A 19,813-nucleotide genomic window follows, 5' to 3' on the forward strand; every position below is an offset into this window, starting at 1 on the left:
CGCCCCACACGCCTGTGTTTGCTCTCTCTTGTCACGCAGCTCTGCTCTTCAGATTCCTTCTGGGCCGGCCTGGCCTGGGCAGGAGCTTCCCCTTTGTCGCCAGGTGCTGGAGCGGTCTCCTGAGCGGCACCTCGCACAATCACCAAGGGAGCTTGGGCAGGAAATTGGCCTGTCTGCCCGTAGATGTAAATTTGCCTCTTTCAGTCCATTTGTGTCAAGAACTAAAACTGTGAAGGTGAATCTTTAATATTGGTGGGTGTTAACTGAAATAAAGGTTTATTTTCATGCTCTTTTAAACTGTCCTGAGAACACGTGGACGTGGCTCCACATGGTGAACAGGGCCCTGCCCAGGCACCTCCCATTGCAGCTTTGGGAGGTGCCTCCCTCCGAGGAGCTCCGCCGTTCCTCGGAGGGAGCTCGCTCTTCACTAGCAGCTCCTGTCCTGCTTGTGCTCTCACACCACAGCGGAGGACGAGGCCTTTTTAAAGCCAAATAATTCTGAAAAGAGGGTCACGAACAGAAAAAGGCGGAGAGATGGAGAGAAGCACTTAATGCCAGTTGGCTAACGAATACTAACGATAGCAGTGTTTGAGCATGAAAGTTCATCTTGCAGATCGAATGCCCCTGGCCCAGCGTGGGAACGAGACTGAGGGTGAATGTTGGCGTTGTCCTTAGGGAAAGGACACGAGCTCTGAGGAGAACTGAACCCCAGAGGTGGGTGTGAGTGTGGCTGAGCCTGCTCTTGCTGTAGTGCCTCTTGCTTGCAGCACGGCGTTTGCGTAGCCTTTTCTCTGTTTTAGTAAGTGCAGGACGTGCTTGAAGCTCTGCTGCTGCCAGCCTGTGCTGACCCGCTTCTCTGTACAGCCCCCGAGGCCTCGGCGCCCACCCCGCAGAGCGCGGCCGAGCGCTGCGGTGCCGCCGCGCTGGAGAGAGGGACGTCGCGGTGCTGCCGAGGGAGCCGCAGCCCGCGCGGGGAGAAGGGTTTGTTCATGCATCTGCAACGCGGCTTGGGCGCTGCTCCTGTCCATGGGCTGTGTGTCTAGTCCAGGCTGAGCAGGATCTTCTGGGAAAGATCCACGAGGGACCTTGGAGGCTGCGTATACCTGAACTCTCTTAAAAGACGGGTGCTGTAGTGTTGTGCTTGGGAGGGGTAGTTCTCAGGACTGGCTAGCGGGAAGTGCAGCGCTGCTGTCCGTGGAGCTGAAGGTGAGGGCATGGAAACGTGGCTGACCCGATCGCGGGTGTTTTCTCGAGGCCTCTCTTAGTCGTGCAGCCCTGCCTGGGGGTTGGAGCCTTAAAGCTAATAAATACAACTACTTTCATAATTGCCATCTGCTACAGAGGCATCTTCACCATACAAGTAGATGTGTAAAACACTACAGACTTAACGAACTCCAGAGCTGTTTCCACACGTGATAGAGAGCAGTGTGTTCAATTAAAAACCATGGGTTGTCGCACTGCCTCTCTGAGCAGCCAGTGTCAAGTTCATGTTGGTGTTGTAGAAGATCACACAGCTGGACTGGAATAAAAAACAGAGGAAAACAAGCAAGAAGTCTCTCTGATGCAGCAGTTCCTCTTGGTGTTTTGTTATTGTTTTCTTCAAGTCAGATGCAGTGGGAAAAGCTCTGGCTTTGAAGCAGCAGTGTCCTGCTCCAGGTATTCCTTAAAGGAATGCAGAGAAGGTGGTTAGAGGCCGCTCCCTCAGGAGTTTGTGAACACTCTTTTAGCAGAGTTGTTGAGATGGAGGTGTCAGTCACACGTGTCCAGGCCCAGCTTTATGCCACTCATTTCATGGCTTGTGCTACCAGCCTTGGATGGAGAACAACGATCTCAAACCTGAGCAAAAGGAGGTAAAAAAATATTCCAGGTAAGTTCCAAATCTGAACTGCCTCATCTCTTGCAGCAAAGCGTATGCTTTATCTTAAAAGCACCACTTTATTCTACGGGTAGCTGCAGCCTAGAGCCTGAAGTTGACTGGAGAAAATAGCAGGAAATAACTTCCAGGTTTCTAGGATTTTATTTTTATATATATACACACACACACACACACACACACCACATTAAGTCATTAATGTGTAACAAATGCTTCAAATCTGTAGTTGGCATACTTCAATAAATTATTTGAATTCCTCTCAGCAGCCCCTGTGCCGCCTGTTTGCTCTGGGCAAGGATGAATCCTGCCTTTCTCGCCTGAGCCATAAAAGCAGCCTCAGCTGGACCCGCTCGATCCTGCCGCGGTACAAGGGCTGCGCACCCTTCAGTGCCCGTGCTGGGCCGTAGCACCGGTGTGGTTATGGAAAACAGCAATTACCACTCTGTATTCACAGCAGCCCAAATAGATCTATTGGGGTGCGAGTATGCACATTTAGCACCAGTTTATGCAGACTTGCAGGTGCTGCATTTCAAACCCGCTGCAGCCGGGTGCTGAGCCCTGCCTGGCTGCGCGTGGGTCTGGGCGTGCAGCTGGAGCGACCCGGTGCACATGTCCGGCTTGGGGGGGGCTCTGGCCCATGGTGAGCCCATGCGTGGGGACAGAGCCGTGGGGCGGCGCGGGCTGCAAACCCTGGAGGAGACGGGTCCCCCAGCCCTGGCAGCACCAGCTCTGCCCGCAGTTCTGCCGACGTGGTCTGTGTGACAGGGCTGCTGTTCGGTGAAGCTAAGGCAACGCTGGAGAGGTGGGTGCGAGTGCTCAGCCAGGTAAGAGGTATCCCGTGCAAGTTACTGCACCGGCTGCATTGAAACACGTGCTGCAGCATCTCACTGGTGTGTGCAAAACCATGCCCGGCTGTTCCATCACCTGGTGAAGGAAGCGCAGTTTATTTTTACTGCATCGAGGGTCAGTGACCCTCCATAGGAGAACACTGGCGTCAGAAAGGCAGTTGGTGGGAAAACGGAGGTGGGGCTGCAGTCCAGTTCATAGTCCTGGCTGGTGCCGGTGAGGGGCGCTAGCACGGCCGAGGGCAGGTAGGCTGGGGGTGCTGGAGCGGGGAGAGCCAGGTAGCCCGAGGCGGGTGGCGCTTGTCCTGGAGCCTCCCCCACTATCCTCCTGTACAGGTACGGGAGCTGCTGCTCGTAGCCGTCTCCATCGGTCATGCCGGGTAGAGGCCTGTACTCGCTCTCCTGTTTCTCAAAGCTGCTTTCCAGGTGCCAGTCCTGATTTCCGCTGCTATCGGTGCAGCTGGGGAGGGCCCTGTCCTGGAGAACGGGAGCGTCCGTCTTTACGAAGGTCTCCTCCACCTGGGTTATGTCGGGCTCTTCAAAACTGCTCACGTTGGGTAGAAACGGACTGGGAGGTAAACTCAGCTCACCCTGGTGTATGGGTACACACGCAGCAGTGATGAGTAATTACGCAGTGTCTTCTGACCCCCCCCTCAAAATGCAAATATCTTTCAGCATTACATGTAATACTGCCAAGAATGAAAAATCTCCATATTGCCGCATTGTTTTTCCATTTGCCTGATAGATGACCACAACCTCACATAAAAGTTGAATTAAAAGATTCAGCTGTTATCTACTCTCAGAAAATGCTGGATTTGCTACACTGAGGTATTGCTTTCTTACATAACTTTGAGATGTATATATATATATATAAATAATAATAGATTTCTTTTTTTTTTTTTAATTTGAGAGTGGTGGAATTAGAAGAAAAAACAGTACAATTTACCTTCATAGAGGTGTAGTTCCTAGCCCACGAAGCATTAGCAGGGCTGGGAATAGCTTTGCTGTACCACTGAGGCACAATGACAGAAAGGAGCACGCGTAACCTGCAAATCAAAGGTAATTAAAACATGAATGCCATTACCTTGCCAATATCTGCAAGTGTGAGTGAGCTGGACCGTGTTGTCCGGGCATTTAACATTGGCTTCCTTTTTAAATTATTTATTTATTTTAATGCTTATGGCCACTAGTATGAGTTGAGGACATACACTATTGCACTGCCCAGTCGTTTGTGTCTCCAGGTTTTACTCAGTCCAAGCCTTTTTGACAGAACTGAACCTCAAAAATTAGTACCGTCAGGCTGTGGTCTGAGGCTTGAATTTCATTTCCAGGGGATTTACCAAGGATGGCACCACTTCTGTTTCATTTTAGTGGCCAGGATTTAGGGTTCCACTTACCATTTCCTAACGTGTATGAAATACATAAACATATTTTAAGCACGGTAGGTGTTGTGATTCAGTCATGTAATCTGAAACCTTTCGTGAGCCCAAGGCTCCCTCCGCCTCAAGGCGTCCTGGAGCCGCCCGCAGAGCCGCTCCGCGCCCGCAGCTACTCACGCCTTCCGCGCGGGGGGCAGCGCGCACACGCAGGCCGGGAGCAGCACCACGCAGCAGGCGAGCGCCACCGTCACCCAGTCCGCAGCACCTGAAACCCACAGCACCTGCTTGTGATCTGCATTAACAAAGCAAACTTTTAAATGGGTACTTTAAACTGGCCAAGGGACATGGTTTGGCTAGTGTTTGCACTCATAAAACGTACCAGAACTGTTTTTTTTTTTTTTTTTTGGTTTAAAACCTAGTATCTGGAGGTAACAAATGGTATTTAGGAAAAATGCTTATTTTGTAACATAAGAATTTCTAACACTATCTATCTCCTGTGATATTTAGTCCAACTCCCACAATATACAATTGTTGATCCTCTCTAGTACTGAACTTACCACTGGTAAATAGCCCTGGGGTGATGCATGCATCATGATGATGTTAAATAGACAAGATTTTACAAAAAGAGTAAATGTTTAATAAACTGTATCAGTGATGAGCATTTTTTTTCAGTGGGCGTGTTGGCTTTAAGGGACTTGCACTATCTGTCTTCTTAACATGGAGCTTTCCACAAAATCCATATTTCAGACTGGAAAAAAAAAAAATCGAGGCTCATGCTCCTCTCCCTTGCCTGCTCCTGCGGCCTTGAGAAAGCTGCTCAGATGGTTACTCGGAGAAGACAGGCTCCAAGAGGGGCCAAAAACAGCTGGACAGGCACAGCTTGGAGCCTGAAAACCAAATGCTTTTCCCTTGCTGCATGTGGGTCAGCTCAAACCAAAGTTGTGACAACTACTGACAGCAGTTTTGTTTTGCCGTGTTAAAGGTTAGTCCCTGCCTGCAATAGACAATTATCCTAGTCTTAAACTACTATTCTTAAGTATACAGCTAATATTTTCTTGGCAGAAAAGTGGGAACTTGATGACAAAAGAAGATGCGTTATGTTTTAAAAGCAGCTGCAACCTGAGTTTGGCAGTAATTAAAGAGTAGTGGGTAACGAGTTTCCACCGCGCCAAGGGGCAGGACTTCTCGGGGTCCTGCCTCCCCGCCGTGTCCGTACTTTCCAAGCAGACGAGCTCGCTGTTTCCCCGGGGACTCTCTCCGGCAGCCGTTGACGCTGTCATCCACAGAAAGTAGTTCTGGCCGTCCTGGAGGTTGGCGATGTAAAACGAGCGCTGGGCAGCCACATTGTGAACGGCTGCAAGGAGAGAGGGAGAAGCAGAGGAGCAGCCGGCACGCGCTCCCGGCCTGCGTAACCCCCAGGACGCGGCTCCCCGCCCGGGGGGCCACATCAAGCTACCCTCACTATAAGGACGCAGACACTGTTCTTCAGCCCTGTAAGTCTCAGTCTCTGGTCTTCTTGCAGCACATTTCCCTGCATGATTTGTGTGCTGAGCAGCTCCTGTGTCTCTGTGTGTTCTCTTACAAGGCTCACATGATTAAAAACAACAACAACAACAAAAAAAAATCACCCATAGGCCCAGCAGAACCATTATATTTTCTACTGAGCAGAACTGCAAGTTTCTCTAAGGAGTCTGGCTTCTTTGAACCTAGAAGATGCTGCAGACAAAAGAAGGGCTTGTGACCAACAATGTTGCACCCCTTCATGCACTCACGGTATTTTTGTCACAATTAATACTTAGCAACTATGCTAGTTTAAAAGTGTTTCTGGTAGGTTAGTTTTAGTAGTATTTGTACTGCTGTATGGTATATGCATCTAGGCACATCTGCTCAGTGTGCTCTGGTTGTAATGAAGTTCTGTGCACCAAAAGCAGTGTAATGATTTCTGGACCCAGAGGCCAACTCTCCTCTTGTCCTTCTTGCAAAGTCAGCAGACTGATTCCCATGCACTGTCTTCTGGAGCCTTAACAAGGCAGCTGGAACAGGTAGGGACCAGCTGCTCCAAACCAATGGAAAATCCACTTTAGTCACCGTACTGGTGTCTAACCACTGCCCACTGAGCACATAGCTCTTCATCCTTTTTCTCAGCATTTTCAGTATGATCTTGTATTTTCAATAAACTAGTTCCATGTATAAAACTATTCCTTGAACTAATAATAGTGATCTAATATTTTTTTTTCCTAAAAAATATTTTTTTTCCTAAAAACCACCTGTCCTATGCTCTCCTTTGCCCTTTTTCAGGCACCTGATTTCTTTATGCACTGACTCTTGCACCATACGTGGGACCCCAAGGGGTGCTGCTCTCCTCACTTTGTAATTGAGGTCTGTCAGGAACAAAGCTGTGAAATCCCCCATCTCCAGCTCAGAGAGCTATAGGCTGCCTCACCCGAAATAGCCCTTTCCATGGATTTTTTTTTTCTTTTTTACACATTGGAATAAAGCAAATACATGTAATTGTGGGAAAAAAAAGAAGAAAAGGCCCTTATTTATTGAGATGGGCATGTTTTGCTTTCGGTGCAGAAACCCAGCCTGTTTGCAAAAAAAACAAGCGACATCATTATATAATAATTGTCTATGTGCTCTCTTTGCTTTCTTTTCCAGGCCATATAAAGTCATGAATATATCTTGTTTAGAAGCAAGGGAGGTTTTGTTGTTTTGTTAGGCTTCTGCTAGCCTATTATTAGGTTTATTTTATGTATGGGAGTGCCTTTCATTTCCTTCCTTTTCTTCCCCATGTTCCCACCCCACTGTGGGACCCCCCACAGCACCAAAACAATTATAAAAGGAGCATGCAATGACTTCTGCTTTAAGTAAGTGCTGCTCTGCTACATTAGTGAATCATTAGAAAGGCTGTGGGAGCCTTTGAACCATTTGGCTTGTTATGAGACTTAGACAATTGTATGGAATTGAACAGATAGACACAGCTGACTGGATAGCCTGGCTTTTGACTATGGTAATGTTCAAATGTAAACTGCGGGTTGTACGCTGGAACTGTGAACCATCCATTAAAAACTGCCTGAAACTCCTGAATAAAATTTTGAAAAAAAAAAAAATCTTGTGTGGGAGCTAGATGGATGTGATGAGAGGGCTCACAGGGTGAAACATGCACATACGGGAACACAGTGCACACTGACAGATCTGTCTCACAATGTGTCTGCGTTTGCTGAATATGCCTTTCAGAAAGCCTCTTACTTTACTGTGCTGATAATTAAAAAGGGCTGCATTGGTTATAATTTAAGAAAATAATTAAAAGGAAAAAGTGTGGAGAAATCTTAATATTTGATATTAAGAATAATTTAGAAGGCTGTAAATCCTAGACTATACAGAACTTCAATGAGTCATCTTTTCTCCCTTTTACTCCCCAACCCACACAACACACAGACACATCCCTTTCACCCCAGACCTACCATAGACTTCGGGCGCTGCCTTACTGTCCTTTTTTTGGAGGTAAATATTGTACTCTGTAATGCAGCCCATTTGCTGGTTGGCAGGGATCTCTTCCCATGAAACCAAAATGCCATTTGTCTGCGGGGTTGGGTACATCTGGGGCCCAACCGATGGTGCTACAAAATAGAAGACCAACTTTTAAAGCCAAACTATTTAAACTGTCTTGAAATATTTGAAAGAGAATTACGATGATTTACCTTTTTCTCTTGAGTATCCCCTAACTGATGCCACTTCTCCAGCTCTGTCCTGATAAAGTGCAGATACAGCAATGTGATAGCACACATGATCTTTTATGTGCTCTAAATAAAGAGATTAAAAGTGGCTAGTTATCTGGTTAAAGTATTCAGTCATGGTTAAGCTATTCATGCTAGCAATTTAGACCTGAGGTGAAGTTTCTTTTACTTCAGAAAGAAGATAAAAAAAAAATGCTGTATGGTCTCCTATTTAGCAGTGTGGCAAAAAAAATACCAATTATTAAGAAAGTCACGTTAACCATTCTTAAGGGAGGAATCCTGTTTGCACCCATTTAAGCACCTTTGTGCTAAAAAAAAAGAAAAATTATCCAGAGAAAATCCTGGATCACTTACAAGTAAGAAGTTGCAAAATAGCAAAGATAAGATACGCAGCATTTTGCTTTGTGCAAGATAAAATAAAAGCCACACGAGAATGACACCTTAGTTCTTCCTCATAACTTCATATGAGCATCCTCTTCCCAAGTACCCTGTGGGTTATAAAAGATGGACAGTCCATTCTGCTCCTCTTCAAAGCACAATACAAAATGATGGCAAGAGTAGGTTTTTTTTGTTTTTTTCCTTCCCTGCTTGCTTAAGAGCAGGGATTTAAAAGCCCTATGAGGCAGAGCTGTGGGGCAGAACATAGAGACACTAGCTAGGGTAATGCTCCCTGCATTCTAATCGTAACTTTACGGCTGTTTGGCATCAAGAACACTGATACTTCAGTGCTGGTTTAGGTTAATAATCAACAATTGCTAGAGCAGAAAACTCTTAAGCCTTTGATCTCTGAGGTTTATCTATTCACTTTGTTTCTTTAGGGAGGGCTTGGTCTTTGGGCGGGAGAGTGTGAAAGAGAGACTTTCTATTTACCAGATAAAAAAATTTTACTTGTGACCAACTGCTGAACTGCAGCAACCAAGTTTCCTCCCCATAAAACAGCTTTAATTGCCCTACTTTCTCAGGCTGAACTCATAAAAGTCATAATCTGCCCTGTCCCTTAAGAAAGCTTAAAAAAAAAAGAAAAAAAAAGAAAAAAAAAAGAAAAAGAAAAAAAAGAAAAAAAAAAAAGAAAAAAAAGAAAAAAAAGGCTGCTTCAGTAATACCCTACTTATAAGCTGTAGTTACCTGATATTACTGCAGACAGGTTGGATGCTAGAAGTTTTATCCAGTTTAGATGGGGTTCCAGGCTCTTGTTTCTATGTATATCTATCCATTCCACTATGTATCCATTGAGGAATGCTGTAGACTTACTGGGAGGCTTCCAGATGACTAAGATGCTGTTGTTTCCCATTGCGATAGCAGAGACATTCCGTGGAGGAGGTAAATCTTAAAAGGCAGCAAGAACAACCAAGCAACAAAACACCCCATCAGATCAGTACAGACTCCCCTGACATGCCCTTAACTTGGAGTGAGTGTCAGGTGCTAATGGTTATTTATAATCAGTTTATTAAGTTTGAGATATATCTATATATAGATATACAGTGTATATCTCTATATACACAGTATGTATAAATACTTACTGTGTTCCCTCCAGTTTGGAGGAAATTGGGAGTGTGCTCACAGCACAGTTCTCATCTGACTCCCTCTGAACAAATAATCATACACCGGTTACATTCCTGTGTCAGTCTTTTCTCCACACAGGCTGCCTAACCAAAGGACTCGTGTGATCAACGCCCTGTGCAGTGTGAGCTGTGCCATTTGCTTTCGAAGGAGCAAGAGCATCTCAGCGATATCTGATGCTGCACGGGCTAAGTAATATTTAGCAATGTGTTTGGAAAATGTCTTATTATGGCTGATGGCACCTCAGGACAAGTAGCAGACTCTTATCTTTAAACATAGCCTTCTGGTTACTGGGAGACTCTTCTGTGGCCGGCTGGGCTGTCAGCGTGGGAAATGTGTGGCCAGAGGAGTTCAGTTAACGCTCAGCAACGCTGCTGCACAGGTCCAGCGCGGCAGGCAAGTTCAGGGCAACTGAACGCCGAGGAGCTGCGCGTCCCCCTCGCCACCACCTTGTCATCGCCAGCCGTGCCCGCCACCCTCTCTCTTGTTTGCATCAGAGACATATTCCTGCCCTCTTCTATGTCTAGTGCCAGCCCCGGGGGAAGTCCTTACCCTGCACGTGCAGCTTGGTCACAAGGGAGGCGGGAGGGGAGCTGCCCCTGGAGTTCTGGGCGGTGATGGTTACGCTGTAGTCCGTCTTTGGAGTGACTCTGCTGTAACTGGGCTGCATGGTAACATCTGTTTCTATCGCTTTGCCCTTGTGGTTTAGTGCTTGAAAGGTCACAGTGTACTGCAGGATTTTTCCTCTTGCTTCTGACTTGCTTAAAGCCTGCAGAGAAAATGTGTGTGTATATACAAAACATATATATATATATATATATATATATAAAACTTATATACATATATAACTTTGTTTTATATACATATATATATATAAAACATATATATACATACATATGTAAACTATCAAGATCAAAGACTGGAGGAAAGGCAAAAAAAAACACTTGAAAATGTTCTGAAACTAATCTGTCAATAGTTGTTTTTTTTTTTTCCTTTTTTGTATTAATGTGAAAATACAAAAATATACGATGCTTATACATTGTACTAAGTCTATGTCTTCTGCTTTGTATCTGTTGTAAAGACTTTAAAATATCAAACCATTTTATGAATGACACCACAGGAAGCCTGCTAAGATAAAGTGCTGTCAATCTTCTATTGCAAGCTTTATATCTTAAAGCCACAACTGGTGATTTCTGCTTTCACTTAAAGTCTAGGGCTAGCTTTTTGGAGAAAAGATAAAGAGGTTAACTAGAGACAGAAAGCCAGAAATCAAAGATAATTATCCTTTATTATTAAAAAAGAAAGAAAGTTACTCATTTTGTAAAACAAAACAGTGTAACAGCCCACGGTGGGCAGACCGCTCTTAAGGCCTGGCCTCTGTGTGCTGGAGTGTAATAACAGTGACACTCTGCTGGCTCCTAGCACAACACTCTCTGCCTGTATCTGTTCCACAGAAAGGAGGCAACTAGGAGCATCCTTCTGCATCTAAAGCAGGATGACACATTTTTATTTATTGTTGCTTGTCTTGTTTCCCTTTGCCATGACTCAAATCTGTTACTGCTATACCTGGCTTCAGAATTCGGAGATATTAATTGGAAAGAAATTTTAAAAGATTGCTAGGAAGTTATTTGCACCTTTATATATAATATCATCAGGTCAGGGTATGGAAAGTGAGAGCAGAATCTGTTTTTGAGAGAAAAACGGCAACTCTGTGTTACTTCTACTTTGTCTACCAAATGTGATCTCTATTCATTGAAAAGATACACTGGGAGCATGTCATACTTCCAGCGTGACAGAAAGCTCAGGGACCTTTTAAAGGGAAACTCTGGAAAGGACAGGCCTGATGATGAATTTAGCACAGTGAAGAAAGTCTGTGGTGAAGGTTTCTTCCATACCACTGGACAAAACAGCTGAAACAACCCTGTGCTGTCTTTGGTTTACGTGCTTTTCTACAAACATATAAAATATGGTTCCCCCTCTAAACTTGCTCAATACTATTGCATTTGCTTAGATTTTACTTAAACAACTCACCTTCCAAAAAAGAGAAATGTTCTGCATTTGAGAGTCCATATCCAGCTTTTTGTACCAAACACCTGAGAGCCGGGCAGGCACTGGTTGAAAAAGAAGATGAAGAAGCAGAATTAGACTTTAGACTGAAACAGTGTACACCCAGAGTAAAGACTACAGTCTTTACCTTTTATTATTATTATTAAGTATTTATGTTCTATTATGGTTAATTTTCAGCTCTTTGATGATTGCCCATATAACCGGGTAATCACAAAGAGAACAAAACATAAGAATAAGACAGGATTATACTCTGTCACTGACTTCATTCCACACTAAGTAATCAGAATGGTTTACAGGGAAGACCATGAAGCCAAGTGAAGGATTAACTCCAATCTTTGTGTAAAATTCGAGCTAATTAAGGTCCTCAGGGGCAGGAGGGGAGGAAAGGCACAGCGGGCTGCCAGTTCAAGGAAGATGCTCCCTAAAAAGCCCTAATATATATAGACTGTTTGAAATTCATTGAACCCTACAGTTTTGAATAAATCCTCCAAAATAATATTAAGCGAACTTCGGACTGCAAAAACTAGTGAATGATGTGCTCAAAGAGTTCAGAATCAGAGAGACACATTATCTTCTGTCACATTGATTTTCTTTATATAAAGCTTGGCTCCTCAAGGCCCTTGAGCAAAATAAACTCACCAAATGCAAATAATAATGAGGTTACTAATAACCTAAACAGCTCATCACTGCCCCGTCCTGACTAGAAAGGGACAAGGGCTAAATTCCAAGACAGAGGAAATCCTCAACACCAGCAACATTAAGAATTTTCTGCTTTATCTACTGCAAAATAATGACTGGAATAGAAAATAAAAAGCAAGACCCACGTTAAAAATAAAACCTAAATATACTCAACAGGAGAGAGGGAGGGAGGAGGGGAGAGAGGAAAAGAGGAAGAGGCAAGCTCTATACATCTGGGGAAAAAAAAGAAAAAGAAACAGATAAAGAGAGAAAAAAAAATGCTCAGATTTCATCCCTTGGATTCCAGCCCAGCTTTTAGGGTTCATTTCATATGTGAAACACACAAATTAGCTGGGAGGGGAAACACAAATAAGCCAAAAAATCCCCCACCCGTTTTATACCACTGCTTGCATAGAGCAAGCTTTGTGGCAGGTCAGGCCTACAGAAGCATTAAAAGAATTATCTTATTAAAAGACACATTCCTGAATTTGCTAAAGGCCAAACTCATATGTAGAACTGCAGCTATTTGAAAGAAGATCAGTTGTTATGTACCCGGAATTTTTCCTATGCACCTTGCTCTCCCATAACCTGGGGGCAGAAGATTCTTCTTGATTAGCTGAAGAGATTCTTTGCACCCCAGGCTGATGAAAAGAGGTGATGACCACAAACACCATAGCAACCCAGAGTGCATCAGAAAGGGTAAGAAAACTGTTGAGAGGAAGGTGGAGGAGGGAAGAAAAAGTTCACACCTTCTGTATCAATCAATGCTTCTTACAGAAACTGATGCTGTCAGTAGTGGTAAATAACATGAGTAATAACAGTAGAAACCTGCAAATCTTATAGTATTTCACAAAAAAAAAGAACAATGAAAGCCAAGTATGAGATGAAAGGAAGGGATGCCAAAAAAACCAACACATTTGTTGAAAGATAAGCTTCTGAGAAGCTTTCTTTTTTCACAAGAATTGAAAGTTTTGCAGCACGTGACTTCACGCAGCTCAGTGAGAGGCCGGGCAAGCGGACACGCGAGCCTGAGACATCTAATATTAGACCTGGCACAGGCTGCTTTAATTGTCCTCGTGCTGTGTGTTCCCTGGAATCTGCTCTGCATTCCTGTGAGGTAGAAATGCTGTGTGCTCACCTTCTACTTTGAGATGAGATTGGTCTCTGGAATATGCGACCACATCCTGCTCTATCAAAAGTACACAGATCTCCACTGCTTTGTGGAAGGAGTCGTTTGGGAATTCTCTGTCTGAAAAGCTTTTCTACTTGGAAAAAGTTGGCTTGAGAAAAAAACAATCTATCTGTTTTGTTATAACTTGTCAACGACAACAGAACTGAGAGAACCCAGGTAGTTTTCTGGCCAGTTATTTGACTTCTCGGCAAGTTGCCTGGCGAGCTCTAGAACCAGGAGCGCGTTCCCAGCACGAGCTTCCCCCGCAGCAGAGGTTCACAAGGCAGATGTCCAGACTCACGTAAGGGCCTGCTGAGGAATTCAGGAAACCCCTAACACGTGAGCTGATACTGTGAAATACTTTACACAGCTAAAATGCCCAGGCTTTCTCTGACTTCTCCAGCTGTGTGGCAATGTGGCAGGCTGCTATGCTTCAGGCAATGTGGAAAAAAAAATCTCCAATTTTCAACAGTGTCAGAAGAATATATTCTTCAGATTTACTGCAATAGATTCTTGAAATTCCTGTTTTGTAAGAAACTTGAAGCTATTTTTTAATCATTAAGAAAGTTTACTTCCCCGTTGGCTCTGGTTCTGGGGTTTTTAGATAGTTCTAACCAGGAGGAAAAGCCTACTAGCATTCTGAATTTATTAGTTAAAATATACCCTTTCTGCAAACTTCAGATACAGGCTTAGTGTAACAGATCACAAATTTTATTACCTGCTTCCGGAGTCCGGGTTTGAAAAGTTCTCCAGTTACTCCAGAGTCCTCTCTCAGGGTGAATTTTACAACTAACCTGGAATTCGTACTCTGTATAAGGCTGCAGACCATAAAGATTGCATTTTTCACTGTTTAAACTTTCAACCTTTAATGAAGATAAAGGACATAAAACAATAAACTCACACGGAAATAAAATGGTGGAAGATAGTGATAGTCTGAATTACTAATGCCCCCATAACCCAAAAATAAGAAAATGATAGTTTATAAAAAAAGAAAAATGTCAATGAAAAAAAAAATCCTAACCTAAAACAACTTTACAAACTATGTCACAATGAGTATTAAGTTCACAGGTCTTCATGAGAAAAATCCTTCATCTAATTATATGAAAATAATACATTTTCTCTTCACATATTTTCATAACTTTGTAACTTATCATATTTATATAACAACAAGTTTACATAACTTTATATAACTTGTATCACCCTTTAAAATAAAAACGAAGACATTAAAAAAGGCACAAGCAGGCGGAAACACAACCGTGCTCCTGAACTACAATTAGAAGAAATGATCGCATTTCAGTAAAGAACTGCTTCAAACATAAGCTCTGATTCTTCAGAGCATCATCCATCAGTTAATATAAGGAAAAATATTCCTGTACACGATCCCTTACTTGGTCAGGGTTTTGCTTTCATTCAGTTTTAGAACAATGGAAGAGTTTATGACTGACAGTTTTTTCTTATGTGATGCCACAGAACAGAGGATAATTTGAACAAATCGAATCTAGTAAAAAGATAATGAACTCATACTGGCAGTATTAAAATTTAGTAACCTCCAAGGATCACTATTTTTTTTTTTTTTGAATAAATGAAAAGATTACCATATTCCACACGTAACTGTTAAGTGAACGATATCTTAGTCTAAAGTGCTGAGCTTGTGCTTCGTCACTCCAAAAAACTGTGCAGTTTGTTGCAGAAGAATTCTCAAATTTCACTAAAAACTTGGGAGGATGTGGTTTCACTAGCAGCAAAAACACAAATAAGAAAAGAGCACTTAGACATGCAGCATTATTAGAAAAGTAGGATTAAATGGAATACTAGAAAAAGAAGCTTATTAGATTAGGTACTTCTAGTTTAAATTATAGTGTTTAAATGGTTTCCATTTCTTTCTAAATACCTAGGACTAACTGAAAGGAGTTAAGCATTGCATTTACCTATGTCTATCAACATGAACACGAGTGGTTGTGAAAGAGCTTTTCCTAGTTCATTGGAGGCAGCAACCACAACTGTGTAAGTGGAGTTAAAATTCAACTTCATGTTCAGATCCAGCAATCCAAATTTATTATTCACATTTTCTTCTAAAAAACACAACTTATCAGTCTCATTCGATAGCCTAGAATAGAAGGAAAACTCTTGGTTAATACTTTTCCATACATTGTGAAGGTCAGATTCCCCTGATGTGCAGGGCTATCTGATTCCCATAAAACTATGTTTGTTATTTGTTGAGACTGCAACTCTTTCAATAGCTTGTAAGAAAATTGTCTTTCAAGTGAAGGACAATTCTATTGAAAATGAGGTAATCTCTCTCTTCAAATTCAGATGAAAGATAAACCTTTTCTGCTTAAATAAGCACTTTCAAGACAGCTGAAGTACTATATTTACAGCAAATACCCCTCTATGCTAAATTGATAGCAAGGTGTTATACTGCATTTTGATTTTAACTGCAGACAAAATAAATACCTCTGGATTTTCCACCGAGCTGCAAATACACGAGTATGCTCTTTTTGACAACATGACAGCTACCTGGTATTTCTTTATAACTGAGCATAGATGTTGGCATCCAAGAATCTGGGCTGATTATGGGCTTATTTACATATATTAGTCAGTAGTCTAAACATTTAATGTATCTGTAATCTAATAGTCAAATGGCTTGACTTCAAACATGACTTATTTCCATCTATCATTCATCCCACTGCACTGCATAACTTATTTAGCCTTTCTGCTCTTTCTGCTTGAATCAGAGAAGATTATATTTTGTAAAATATTTAATAATTCACCAAAGTCCTCCTATATATCTGTGTATCCTTACCCATTATCCTCATACTTTCCCACTCTTCCGCAATTTAACTTTATGTTCTCCTTCTGATTAAAGAGCAGTGGTTGGTTTGTACAAATACTAAAAGATCATTGCTACTTCTTTGACCCATGGAAATAAGTAATAATGAGCCTAGCAAAACGAACAGTCTGCCGAAAAGACCTCTGAAAAAATGGGAACAAGTTCAATCTACCCAGCTGTTTTTAAATAGCAAAATTAATTAATTCTATGTATATGCTTGCTTGAGTAGGGTTTTTTTGGGGGGGAGAGGGGGGAGGGGAGGGTTGGGGTTCCTGACATCTTCAATGCAACAATTCCCTAAATTACCGTTCTCATCAAAAGGATCTCCCAGTGCTATCCCAAGAGGCTAACTAAAATCTGTGCTCCTTCCTTATCACTTGTTGTGGAAGTCTTCACAATCTGTTTCAGGAAACGGTCAGCAAAATGAGAGGGAGCAACAGCACCCTTGGTTCCTGAACAAAACTGACACCACCACATTTCCAGGCACATTTCCTTCTCCATCTCCTTAGCTAAAGTGACAAGCTCATGTTCTAGATTTCCTGGTAGAGGTATTGCTAGTCACAGAATAACTCAACAGAAAATTCACCACAGGGAAAGCATCAGGTTTAACCAGCCATTTTAAGACAAATTCCAATATTAAACATCCATTTTCAAAAGAGACGACACGCCTCGGTATATTCTCTTTAACTGCTTAACCCAGAAATAATTGAATTACTGTTGTACAGCATATACAAATGTAAACAAAAAAAATCTTTTTAAAGCTACAACTGGCCTTTGTGATCATGAGAGCTTTGGACTGGTTTATTCATAACTTACTGAATCTTTTGTGTGCTTGGATAAAAAGAAAGAAAATCTGTAACAAACGTCAATTAAAAAAAAAAGTCTAAGAGACAATTATAAATATTACAAAGATATATCCATATGTTACTTACTTTATTTCATATGTAGTGTTGATGAATGTTAATCTTCCTTTACTCCAGCTGCAGGTAGGATTACTATCTGTCCCATACTGTATACACGATACATTTTTTGGCTGATCTGGAGGATCTTAAATAGAGATTGTCAGTGTCCTTTTTAAAAATAATAGTGGGAGAAATATTAATAAATGCTAGGAATTTTTTAAAGAGTTCATACACAAGCAAAAAACTTCAGCTTTCAATTTATACATGCAAAAAATGTTTGGGTCTATCTCTGGGATCTCTGCAATCCGTTGAGACCTCTAACAAACCTAAGTCACTTTACGAGGTTGATGAAATGAATAAAAGTGCTTAAAAATCTGTCACAACTGGGCGCCACAAGTTCTACTTGAAGCAACAAAAGATTATTTTTTAAGAGAGAAGCCTATCTTCCACTGATATAGCAGGAGGTTACTGGAGCAGCTTCAGCTTCTCTACAACTAGAAGAAAACCTGAGATTTCCTTTCCTGAGACTCTTTCTTGCAAGTTCCCTGTGGACTGGAGATGTGGGTTTCAAGGGGAGCCCAGGAGAAAGAAAGTCTTGTATTTGCTCCAACAAGCGGTTAAGCGGTTCTTTTTAACATCTTTCCATTTATCAGTGACTTGGACTCCTGCTCTCACTTGCTACACTGCAGCCAGTTGGATAAGACAAGCATCATCACTGTGTATAAACTGCCATGGAATTTTTGGAAGGTTGAATGGTGACACACAGTGGGTGCAGAGGGACAACTGTATGCAGTTTCCCCCAAAAGAAGGAAAAGATGCAAATATGGTTGATCCTGACCATCCATGTGAGTGGCTGGGAGCCAGGAGTGATCCTCTGCAGTGGTGCAGTTTCAGCCTACAATATCTTACAAAAAAAGGAGCCAATAAACAAAGCACCATTTCAAAAAAGGCCACCCACTACTCATTTGTAACATATGTCTCAGAAGTACCAGAGAAAATGAGTAAGAATAGAGAATAATGAAACTGTCCTTACTTCCAGACTCTATATCAATTCCACAGATGAGTTTTTTCCTGTGATTACAAACTACTTTGCAGGTAAATGTGAGTTTGCCATATGTACGGACTAGAAATCTGGTGCTTACTGAACTGCCATAATTGCTACTTAGTTCAGAACTGTTAAAGAAGATAGCTATCTTGCACTGCTCTTTCTGTTTTGGTTGCTTTAGCTGGCACGAGAGGGTAATATTCGCTCCAGGTTGGACGTGAGAAGCGGTGTTAGCAGTCATGTTGCCTTTATCGCATACTTCTGCAGCACCGGGTTTCCTAGCAGCCAGGTTTCCTTTAGCATATGCTTCTGAAACAAAAAGGGAAAACAGACTTTTAAAATAATATATCCTTTATCTTGTAACACATACTGCACTCTGTGAAGACAGGCTTCCCAAATTTATAATTTAAGAATTCCTGTCTCTGCACTGTTACTCATAACATATTGCTTTGCCACAGTCTTCACTGGCCAGAGATTAGAAAATAAAGTCTAGCACCAGTCATCATATGGAAAAAGTACAACCTAAGGCAAAAACCTGCCAGAAGAACTTTTACTTTGCTTCTGTTTACAGACCTATCTGCATTTCAGTAAAAGTGGCAGACATGTCTCTGCTAAAGAAAAAAAAAAAACAGTCAAATTTTCTTTGATTTCACTAGACTTCCTCCTGTATATTTTCTTTTCAAAATTCCAGAGCACATAAAAGGCTGGGCAGGCAATATTGAATGCAGCGTGCAAGGATATGTGTTTGATGGCAGGCTTGGAGACACTTATGCTGTGGGTACAGAAAAATGATGGAGCAATACTTCTATTTACTCTGGAGTTATGAAAAATCTCTGTGGGAATTCACCATAGACATGTTTTCTCCTGTAACCAGCTGCATGCTTCTACTTCAAATTAAAAAACAACAACTTATTAGCAATTAATTGCTATATACTACCTTAAATACACAATTGGAACTGACTTGAAGGGCACATGGTTACGAAATGCATAAACGGTAAAAGAGCTGCCAGTGCCTGAGCAGACTTGTCTTTTCTACCAAAACCTGACTCTCTATTCTGTCACAAACAGATATAAACAACAAGTTACATTGTCATGAACAATGGGAAGTCACTCAGCAGCAGCACCGGATCGATCAGTTCTCAAAGGTTTTATAACATAAATCTAAGGCAATATTGCTTCCTCCATTAAGATGCTTACTCATGCACCACATAGGAATTTAAAGAAAAATTCCTGACCTGAGTGCTTCTTTTAAGTGATAATTTCTATGCAGGAAACAAAAAAAAGAAATCCTTACCTGCTGTGACGTGCACCAAAAACCAAACTGCTGAAGGCACAATCCATGCAAATAACATTTTGGTCTCTTAAGAGGAATGAATGCCTTTTACCAGTCCCTAAAAAGTGGAAAAACCATTTAAAAGTATTTGTACTCTACTATTCTACAACTCCAGAAAATTCAGAATGTTTATTTCGTGAATCCTTTCTAATTAATTTTGCCTGATGGCTGCTAAACTGTGACTCCCAATACATGGTGTTAAGCAACAGCTGATTTTTAGGTTGGTTATCCCTGCAGAAAGGCAGGACAGCTAGAGCAGAGTAGAATTATGTGTACTTTGAAGCTATGTACTTTAAAAACAGACATCACTTGCTCCCTCCCCTCCCACAGACCCACTGCAAGCCGAGAACTGAGAAGAACGGGGACAGACCACAAGCACCTCATGTGCAAAGG

General features: G+C 42.2%; 1 protein-coding gene across 2 annotated transcripts; it reads right to left on the minus strand.

The window, feature by feature from the left end:
- Positions 1 to 2,793: 2,793 nt before the first annotated feature.
- Positions 2,794 to 19,439, minus strand: IL12RB2 (interleukin 12 receptor subunit beta 2). 2 transcript variants are annotated; one of them, XM_088531935.1, is made up of 15 exons: positions 19,405 to 19,439; positions 18,076 to 18,419; positions 17,073 to 17,187; positions 15,239 to 15,417; positions 14,906 to 15,045; positions 14,029 to 14,173; positions 11,426 to 11,505; positions 9,947 to 10,163; positions 8,960 to 9,160; positions 7,799 to 7,900; positions 7,562 to 7,717; positions 5,314 to 5,451; positions 4,275 to 4,362; positions 3,665 to 3,764; positions 2,794 to 3,309 (listed from the first exon to the last, which is right to left on the minus strand). In XM_088531935.1, the coding sequence occupies exons 1-15, from the start codon at positions 19,437 to 19,439 to the stop codon at positions 2,794 to 2,796; spliced, it is 2,556 nt and encodes an 851-aa protein (XP_088388061.1). The 2 variants fall into 2 exon arrangements, with proteins under 2 accessions (XP_088388061.1, XP_088388062.1); XM_088531936.1 differs by having other exon boundaries at positions 18,076 to 18,396; positions 19,382 to 19,439.
- Positions 19,440 to 19,813: the final 374 nt, after the last annotated feature.

The sequence above is a fragment of the Tinamus guttatus genome, unplaced genomic scaffold, assembly GCF_059628265.1.
Source record: "Tinamus guttatus ecotype Peru unplaced genomic scaffold, ASM5962826v1 Tinamus_guttatus_pri_ptg000441l, whole genome shotgun sequence".
Lineage (NCBI taxonomy): Eukaryota > Metazoa > Chordata > Aves > Tinamiformes > Tinamidae > Tinamus > Tinamus guttatus.